The sequence below is a fragment of the Palaemon carinicauda genome, chromosome 16 (assembly GCF_036898095.1).
Source record: "Palaemon carinicauda isolate YSFRI2023 chromosome 16, ASM3689809v2, whole genome shotgun sequence".
NCBI lineage: Eukaryota > Metazoa > Arthropoda > Malacostraca > Decapoda > Palaemonidae > Palaemon > Palaemon carinicauda.
Genome location: NC_090740.1, coordinates 29,392,358 through 29,402,357, shown reverse-complemented (window position 1 = coordinate 29,402,357; position 10,000 = coordinate 29,392,358). Strand labels below are relative to the sequence as shown.

The 10,000-nt window shown below is 30.7% G+C and overlaps 2 protein-coding genes across 2 annotated transcripts in view; one reads left to right on the top strand and one right to left on the bottom strand.

The window, feature by feature from the left end:
• Positions 1 to 6,340: 6,340 nt before the first annotated feature.
• LOC137655189 (acanthoscurrin-1-like) lies at positions 6,341 to 9,084 on the bottom strand. The gene is made up of 3 exons (XM_068389071.1): positions 8,988 to 9,084; positions 7,788 to 7,891; positions 6,341 to 6,855 (listed from the first exon to the last, which is right to left on the bottom strand). Exons 1-3 carry the CDS (start codon positions 9,082 to 9,084, stop codon positions 6,412 to 6,414), a joined length of 645 nt encoding a protein of 214 aa, XP_068245172.1. The 3' UTR covers positions 6,341 to 6,411.
• A 527-nt stretch (positions 9,085 to 9,611) lies between these two features.
• LOC137655188 (uncharacterized) overlaps positions 9,612 to 10,000 on the top strand; it is a 1,594-nt gene continuing 1,205 nt past the window's right edge. The window contains exon 1 of the mRNA XM_068389070.1: positions 9,612 to 9,626. Within this exon, the coding sequence (XP_068245171.1) occupies positions 9,612 to 9,626 (15 nt within the window). The remainder of the gene's footprint in view (positions 9,627 to 10,000) is intronic.

Below are 10,000 nucleotides of genomic sequence, written 5' to 3'. Positions count from 1 at the left end.
ATCAGCAAAGCTGTATTGGTCAGGGCCATCCATACTAGGTTGGTTTGGTGTGAGCGATCAGACGAAAATATCCCACCATCTCCAATACGCATTGGCCTGCTTGGTGATGAAAACTGGCCAAACTCCAGATATGAAGTGGCATGTCTGAGGCCTTTGTCCTGTAGTGGACTAGAAACGGCTGTAAGTCTATTTGCTGCTGCTGTTGTTGTTGTTGTGGTTGTTGTTGTTGTTTTATATATATATAAATTATATATATATATATATATATATATATATATATATATATATATATATATATATATACATATATACTCATGTGTGTGTTTGTATATTTATAAGTATTTACATATTTTTGTGTTAATATATACATACCAATGCATATGCATATCTACTGTATATAATCAAGTGTTATATTATTCCTAATGATTATTCATTGGCCGCTTTTCACATTCATAATAAGAGCAACATTTTTCTAACTAATATGAAAGCTGACATGAAAGGTTCTTAATAATTCTACTTAATTACTTGCAGTTCCTTTCCTTATATCAGCCATTCATGTTTTATCATAATTGGTATACAATAAAGATAACAGCTATTACAAAAATGTCCCTCTGAGTATAAAAGCCAGATTGGGATTACATGAGACGATTGGGCGTAAGGGAATACCGTCCTTGTGAGTTTTTGGGAGCCCGTAAAAATATGGCAACAAAGGGTTCATGACTTTGAATTTTTCTAAGACCTCGATGTCTTTTTTATTATTTCCGATTTTTCTTACGGATTTGAAAAACTCCGGAGCAATAGAGTTACGGGGATCTTTTGTTAGCTTTTCATATGTAGTGTCATCGTTTAAGAGTTGTTGAACTTTGTTGACATACGTCTCTTTATCGAGAATGACTATTTTTCCGTCTTTATCCGATTTTGTGATGATGATATTATCGGTTTTGTTTAATGAAAAAATTGCATTATGAAACCTTCTCATGTAAAGGGTCATTTATATATAATATATCAAAATGGTTAGCAGACTTGCTGTCTCCCTTTCTAGGGAGCTTTTCTTCAGCTCATATTAAGCATGCAGAGGACTTCATCCAGATATTCAATAGATTAAATATCCCGGTAAACAATGTAAAACTCTTGAGTCTTGACGTAGAATCCCTATTTACAAAGGTCCCGATCAACGATGTATTAGGTTTCTTGAGGGAAAAATTAATCCCTTATGAAGATCACTCCCCCCTGGGTATTGAAAAAACAATTAAGTTAATTAAACTGAGCGTGTCAAATAACGTTTTCTCTTTCAATGGAAATTCTTACAAACAGAAATTTGGTTGTAGTATGGACAGCCCGTTATCTCCAATTTTAGCTAACCTATACATGGAATACTTTGAAACAGAAATTTTAACAACAATTAAACCCACGAACATGGTTTGGCAACGCTATGTTGATGACATTTTCACATATTGGGATGATAGCTGGGGAGATTTCAATATATTTTTTAATAATCTAAATTCCCTAGTCCCTAGCATAAAATTTAAAACTGAATGGGAAAAAGATGGAAAATTAGCTTTTTTGGACATACTAATTATAAGGGAATCGACGGGGTATAATTTCACTGTGTATAGAAAACCAACTTTCTCTATTTCCTACATTCATTTCTTTAGTTATCACGACATTTCTGTAAAAATTGGAGTAGCTTGCAATCTATTTCTTAGAGGTTTGAGAATCTGTTCCCCAGCCTACCTAAATAAAGAATTTGAAATCATTCGTAAACAACTCGCCCAGCTATTCTACCCGACGTATGTCATAGAAAAGGCCATCAACAAAGCCAACACGATATATTATAAAGATCATGATGTTACTAACCAAAGAGATTTTAAGAATAAGATAAAACTCCCATATATAGAAGGTATTAAAAATATAACAAATCATATCAAAACTGAGAACCCCTTTGTTTTTTTCATATCTAAAGACCATAGGAAGCACCCTTATTAATGTTTATCAAAATAAAAGAGATATAGAATCCGGGGTTTACAAAGTACCATGTGGGGATTGTGAAAAAGTGTACGTTGGGCAAACGGGCCGTTCGCTATCTCAAAGATTATCTGAACACAAAAGATCTGTTAGATATGGCTATGAAAACTCGGGGATTTTGGTTCACCTTAGGGATTTAGGGCACCAGATTAACTGGAGTGAGTCGTCTTTGCTTTTTAAGAGTACCTGTCCGTACAGAAGGAAAATCCTGGAATCAGCCATCAAAAATCAATCAAACACAATGAACCTATCTGGGGGCCAATGGAAAGCTGACACAGTGGACAATACTCTTCTCAACCCTATCATTAAGAAGATAATCCACGGAGACCGACCACCAGACATGCATCAGAGGTCAAGACTTCCTCCGAGCGGCTCAACAATAAAAAGACGCACCTGGATGTAATTAAATTTGGCTAATCCTTCCAGCAATTATAACAACTATAGAACAATTGAATACACCCTTTTGCTTTCATATATAAACAGTCACTCTCCACTGTAATCCTCACTTTTACTTTACATCCTGAAAAGGGTCGATGTTTATTGACCGAAATATAGTGTGATTTATTCATATTTCCTGTGTTTCTTTTATGGACCTTTTTGAAAAAAACATGTTAAACTATTCGATTACAGTTATAAGTAAGACATGTATATATATATATATATATATATATATATATATATATATATATATATATGTATATATATATATATACATATATATATATGTGTGTGTGTGTGTTTATATATACATATATATATATATATTTATATATATATACATATGTGTGTGTATTTATATATAGATAGACAGATGGATATATATATATATATATATATATATATATACATATATATATATATATATATATAAAGAGAGAGAGAGAGAGAGAGAGAGAGAGAGAGAGAGAGAGAGAGAGAGAGAGAGGGGGGGGTACTTGTTAGATTATCCTCTACTTTAGTTTGCTCTCGTATCCATGTTGCTTTTTCTTTGTCTCTTCATATTATTCACATCATTATTCTGGTAGCACAATCTGATTTGATACTTTTCTCATTTTCTTTATCAAAAGCTCTCCTTCATATCCCTATCCTTCTCGTGTCCTGGGGAAACACTTACTGTCTGTCTTGAATACGCATATTCATTAACAATCTCTAAAGGTCCGTTCATAACCCTTATTTGCTGTCTCTGCATTTTCATTGACCATTATACTAGTTTTACTCGTATCGATTTTCAGTCCTACATTTCTGCATTCCTTATTCAAATCTTCTATCATCTTTTGTGAGTCCTCCCATGATTTCCTAAAAACAACTATGTCATCTGCAAATTCTAAAATGTGGAAGTATTCTCCATTAAGGTTATTTCTTAAATTTTTCCAATTTAAATGCTTAAGACCTATTTCTAGGCATAGTGTGAATGATTCAAGTAAGATGGAGTCTTCCTACCGAACTTCTTCCCAATCGGAATTTTATCACTATATTTATGTAGGTTTAGGATTGCTGTACTTCCTGTATAGATAAATTGGAAAACAGAAATACACTAAGTTTGATACACTAAGTTTGTAAAACTTAATGACAAAGAAAATACAATATAGCTCATAAGATGAGGGTGTTTGAAAAGAGCCTCCACTATCTTCAGGTCCGGACTATCCACCACAGTGGCTATAATCAAGAACTTCTTGGCTTTAGGTATTACTCACTTTGCAAATGATCACTGATGTCTGAATGGGATTATAGTTGGATAACGGTTTTTGAATGATACTCTCACATTCATATAAAACATACATTAACAATCGGAAGTTAATTACTGCATGGTGAAGGAGTATTGAGAGGCCCAAGTTATAAGCTTCTTCCACTACTGACTAAGCTCAAAAATAATTCTAAAACTATAATTATCCTTTTCTGGTCTATATGTAATTGCCAATATATATATATATATATATATATATATATATATATATATATATATATATATATATATATATATATATACATATATATATAATTATATATACATAACTATATATATACATATATATATATATATATATATATATATATATATATATATATACATAGGCGTAGGAGGAGATGATGATGATTTATATATAAATATAGATGATTCTAGTGTTAAAACACTTGAAGATATCTATACGGGAAGTATAGGGAGAAATTTCCAATTGAGAAAGGTACTAGACTGAGAGACCCTACCTCTCTTAAATTATTCACAGCATGCCTAAAATAAGTTTTTGAAAATGTTGGAATATATATGAATGGGAATACCTTAATTACTTAAGTTTTGCATATGCCATAGTTCTGTTTAGTGAATCATGGGAGAAATTCCAAAAGTAAAATGCCACTTTCTCTAAATGGAAAAGTATTTCATCAGATGGCCCTACCAGTGTTAACTTATGCATCAGAAACTTGGAGTCTTACTAAATCCTAAGAACAAAAGCTATGGAAAGACTAATGATGGGAATAACACTAAGAAACGGATAAAAAGTACCATGGATACTAGAGAAAATTAAAGTAGAGGACATTCTAATATGTAAGAAAAGGACTTGCACAGGGCATGTGATGAGAATGACAGTTAATAGATAGACAATAAGAACAACAGAATGGATCCGTAGAAATTGAGAACGAAACAGGGTAAGGAAAAGAAAACAAACTAAGAATTCATAAACTGGCAGGAATAGAAGGTTATGTTTGGGGCCTTTGACCTTCAGTGGACAAGTTATGGCTGACACACACACATATATATATATATATATATATATATATATATATATATATATATATATATATATACATATATATGTGTGTGTGTGTTTATATATATGCATATATATATATACATATATATATATATATATATATATATATATATATATATATATATATATATATATGTATATATATATGCATATATATGCATACATATATGTATAGATAAATATATGCATATGTGTATACAGTATATATATATATATATATATATATATATATATATATATATATACATAAATGAATATATATATATACGTGTGTGTGCGTGTGTACATGTGTGTGTATCCTTTGTAAAAAGGAATAACTTAACGAGGTGGAAGGGTTTATATATTGTAATGATCAGCAAACCTATATTAGTCAAGGCAATCTATACTAGGTTGGTTTGGTGTAAGCTATCAGACGAAAATCTCTGACCATCTGCAATTAGCACTGTCCTGCGTGGTGATCAAAATCGGCTAAACACTAACCATGAAGTGACATGTCTGAGGCCTTTATCCTGTAGTGTACTAGAAACGGCTGTATTTTTTTATGCTGTTACTGTTATTGTTATATATACATATATATATATATATATATATATATATATATGTATATATATATATATATATGTATATATATATATATATATATATATATATGTATGTATATATATATATATATATATATATATATATACATACATATATATGTATATATATATATATATATATATATATATATATACACTGTGTATATTTATACATACATATATATATACAGTATATATATATATATATATATATATATATATATATATATATATATATATATATATATATACACTGTGTATATTTATACATACATATATATACAGTATATATATATATATATATATATATATATATATATATATATATATATATATACACTGTGTATATTTATACATACATATATATATACAGTATATATATATATATATATATATATATATATATATATATATATATATATATATATATACTTATGTGTGTGTTTGTATGTTTATAAATATTTACATATTTTCGTGTCAATATATACACACCTATACATATGCATATCTTTACAATCAAGTGTTGTGTTATTCCTAATGTTTATTCATTGGCCATTTTTCACATTCATAATGGGAGCAAAATTTTTTCTTACTAAAATGAAAGCTGACGGGAAAGGTTCTCGATAATAATACGTACTTATTTGCAGTCCCTTTCCGTATATCAGCCATTCATGTTCCATCATAATTGGTATACAATAAAAGATAACAACAGCTATTACAAAAAGGTGGTTCTGAGTATAAAAGCCAGATTGGGATGCCTTTTTACTAAAAAAAAATATGAAATATAATCCTATGGAGTAAAATCATCTGGAATTACAAGACGAAGTTCGTTTAAATTTACTGGATAAAAATAAATTCTGCTATGATTAAGTCATTCTTTAATTATATGAGATATTTGAATAGATAAAGAAAATTCCTTTGTTGAAAATAAAGGTCAACGATTAAAAACTAGCATATTTTGCACACAGAATGGAGTAATAAAATTAAATTCTTCAGCTGCGATTATTTAATAACTATTCTACAATTTACAAAATTTATTATCCGTATCGGCGGCCACCGGAGAATCCACCTCCGATGGAACCACCATTGCCTCCAAATCCTCCTCCGTGTCCACCATCAAAAGAGCCACCTCCAAAGGAGCCTCCATTACCGCCTCCAAATCCTCCTCCGTGTCCACCACCAAAAGAGCCACCTCCAAAGGATCCTCCTTTACCGCCTCCAAAGGATCCACCTCCGATGGATCCTCCTCCGTGTCCACCTCCAAAGGATCCACCTCCGATGGATCCTCCTCCAGAACCACGGCTTCCATACGACCGGCCACCTAGGGATCCACCTCCAATACCGGCTCCCTGACCGCCACCGAAAGATCCACCTCCAAATCCACCTCCTCCTCCAAATCCACCGCCGCCGAATCCGCCTTTACTACCACCTGCATGGCACATGGCCACGACTGTGGCTAAGGTCGTGATCAGCAGTAGCTTCTGCAAAGGAAATTGGGTGGTTTAATAACTTTTTGTAATCATAAAACGATATGAATTTATTTCAGTCAGAAGGCATAGAAGGATTTCATCTTGAAATTGACTAGACATTCAACCCCTTGCAATCAATACCATATCTGTTATTTTCTTGTTATTTTATGTCAGTTTTTTTCACTCATAATATTTGGGATTCTAATTGGCTTTTAAATCTTTTCCTGAAACTGATAATAGAAATTAGTAACAAAATCAACATAGAATAAATTTATCTGAGAATATTTTAATGTCAAAGGAAATAAAATAGTTTAATCATTTCTTGCCATCACAAAAACTTTGTGAATTGATTTAACTCGGAAAGAAGAGGAAAAATAACTTAATGATTTCTTTTTTAAATGGGTTGGATACTAGAACCCATGGCATCAAAATCATGTATGTTATTTTCTTGTTATCTTATGGTATTTTTCTTAAATTACAAGGCTTTTTATTCTATTTGGCGTTTGAATCTTTTCCTCAAGGTTTATTATCACAAGCAATTCATATCAAATTTCTCCTGGAATAATGTTAAGTAAGAAAATCCTAAAATAAAAGAATAATTGTCTTTTTCTGAGAATTACAATAATAGAAGCATTAGTTTTTTTGTTTTTTTTTTACTGTTGTAGAGGTAAAGCCAACTACAAAGATATAAATAAATCGATTTCTAATATTTTGTTAATATTTGAAACTTTCTTGAGTGATATGTTAAGAAAATATTCACCAAATTTCTTTTAAAAATCTATAAATCTTTTTCCTTCATATTTGTAATATAAATAAGTAAAAATCTCTTTCTACGCAGTCCACACATTATGGGGAACACACTTCTAATGACTGAGAGGTGAACTTCAGAAGCTATAGGAAAGTTTAAACCTCGTAGATATTTGAAGGCTGTTAATAATCCTTACCATTATGTGGAAGAGTTCTTTCTTTGGGGAAGGAAACAGTTGAACTGTGTCTTCAGCTCCTCCGTGTATTGCTTTTATACTCTCTTGAGGAAATCTCCCTTGGACTTAATCAGGAAGGTCATGCAAAAGAAGGGCAAGAGATTAACCGTGGGGGAAAAAACTTGTTTCAGTGACTAATCCGTGTTTGGGTTATGGTTTTTCCCATTTATTCATTCTCTCTCTCTCTCTCTCTCTCTCTCTCTCTCTCTCTCTCTCTCTCTCTCTCTCTCTCTCTCTCTCTCTCTCTCTCTCTACATACATACCATAGCAATATATATAGTTTACATATATATATATATATATATATATATATATATATATATATATATATATATATGTATATATATATATATATAATATATATATAAGTATATACATATATATATATATATATATATATATATATATATATATATATATATATATATATATATATATATATAGTATATATATATATGTGTGTGTGTGTGTGTGTATTGGAAAAGCTGGATACTATAGGACTAAGGGCTCCAACAGGGAGAAATAGCCCAATTTATATAAAATCTTTTAAGAACAGTAACAACATTAAAATTGACCTTTCATACGTAAAATATAAAAGGATGTTTATGTCAGCCTATTCAACATAAAAACATTCGCTCCACGTTAGAACTTTTGAAGTTCCTATCATTCAACTACCTGATTAAGAAGATCATTTCACAATTTGGTCACAGCTGGGATTAAACTTCTCGAATACTGTATAGCACTAAGCTTTATGATAGAGAAGGCATGAATACTAGAATTAAAGTATACCTAGTATTACGAACAGGATGCTTCTATCTGGGAAGATCTCAACGCAAAGGATGGTCAGAATTATGAAAAATCTTATACAACATCCAAAACGAACTAACTGAACAACGGTGACAAAGATTAATATCTAGATCAGCAATATGAAATTAAATAGAACATAAGTTCCTGTCCAACTAATTAAAATGAGATTAGGCAGCTGAAGACCACACAGTAGAAAAATGCTCGAAACAGGAATAATGAAAAAATTAAAGAACTTCATAATAGATTGATCGCCGAAATTTTTTAGAAGACTTTCTCAAGAGGCTATTTTTGTGCAGTTGAGGAAGAGACACACCGAATGTTTCAAAAAAGTTGATTTGCTATCAAGAATCTCACCTATAACTTCAGAAGAGTCATACAGATTTAAAGAAACATTATCAATGTTGAGATCCGGATATTGAGGAGCCACTATCCTTTCAACTTCAAACTTCATAATTTCTCCACGCAGTATTTTTTTCTGGGCCTCTACTAAAGGATTCAGAAACCTCAGATCTACATTCAGGAGATGGAATTGATGCAAAGAGAGTAGCATCATTCACATATGCAACGAGCTTCTTTTCTATCCCAAACAACATGTGATGTGTGTATAGTATGATAAATAATAGTCAAAGAACACTCCCGAAAAAAAAAAAAAAAAAAAAAAAAAGATCCGCCCATGTGAAGCAAGCTTAATACCACAACGAATACTCAAATTCACTTCGTTTTCTTCTTAGAGATCAATATCAACGGGAAAGATAAAGAAGGCTAAAAGAAAATTTAATTAAATATATGAAATAGTCGAAGAACAAAAATATATATATATATATATATATATATATATATATATATATATATATATATATATATATATACGTAAAATATTTCAAAATAATATAAATGGATATATATATATATATATATATATATATATATATATATATATTACGTAAAATATTTCAAAATAATATAAATGATGAAATAATGAAAAACTACAGAGTAAAAAAATATAAAAGAATAGATTGATAATATTCAAGACTCCAAAAACATTATCAGACTGTATTACTAAAAAGGATAGATTTATTTGTAGTGAAATAACGGGTATATATAAATAGTGAAATGATAACGCAAACACGGATTAGTCACTGAAACAATTCTCATTTTCCCAAGGTCAACCTCTTGCTCTTTTTCACAAAACCTCACTGCATAAGGCCAAGGATGATACCCTCAAGAGAGTATAAAAGCACCAAACGGCGAAGCTGAAGACACAGTTCCAGTGTTTCCTTCCCCAAAGAAAGAACTCTTCCACAAAATGGTAAGGATTATTGGTAGCCATTAAATTTCCATGTGGCTCAAAGTCTTCCGTAGCTTCA

Excerpts from the sequence above, each read along its gene's own strand:
- LOC137655189 (XM_068389071.1), bottom strand. The coding sequence starts at position 9,084 with ATGAAGTTTGAAGTTGAAAGGATAGTGGCTCCTCAATATCCGGATCTC. Across the intron at positions 7,892-8,987 it reads TGACTCTTCTGAAGTTATAG|TCCAAGGGAGATTTCCTCAA; the intron begins GTGAGATTCTTG and ends TTCCTGATTAAG. Across the intron at positions 6,856-7,787 it reads AAGAACTCTTCCACATAATG|AAGCTACTGCTGATCACGAC; the intron begins GTAAGGATTATT and ends TTTCCTTTGCAG.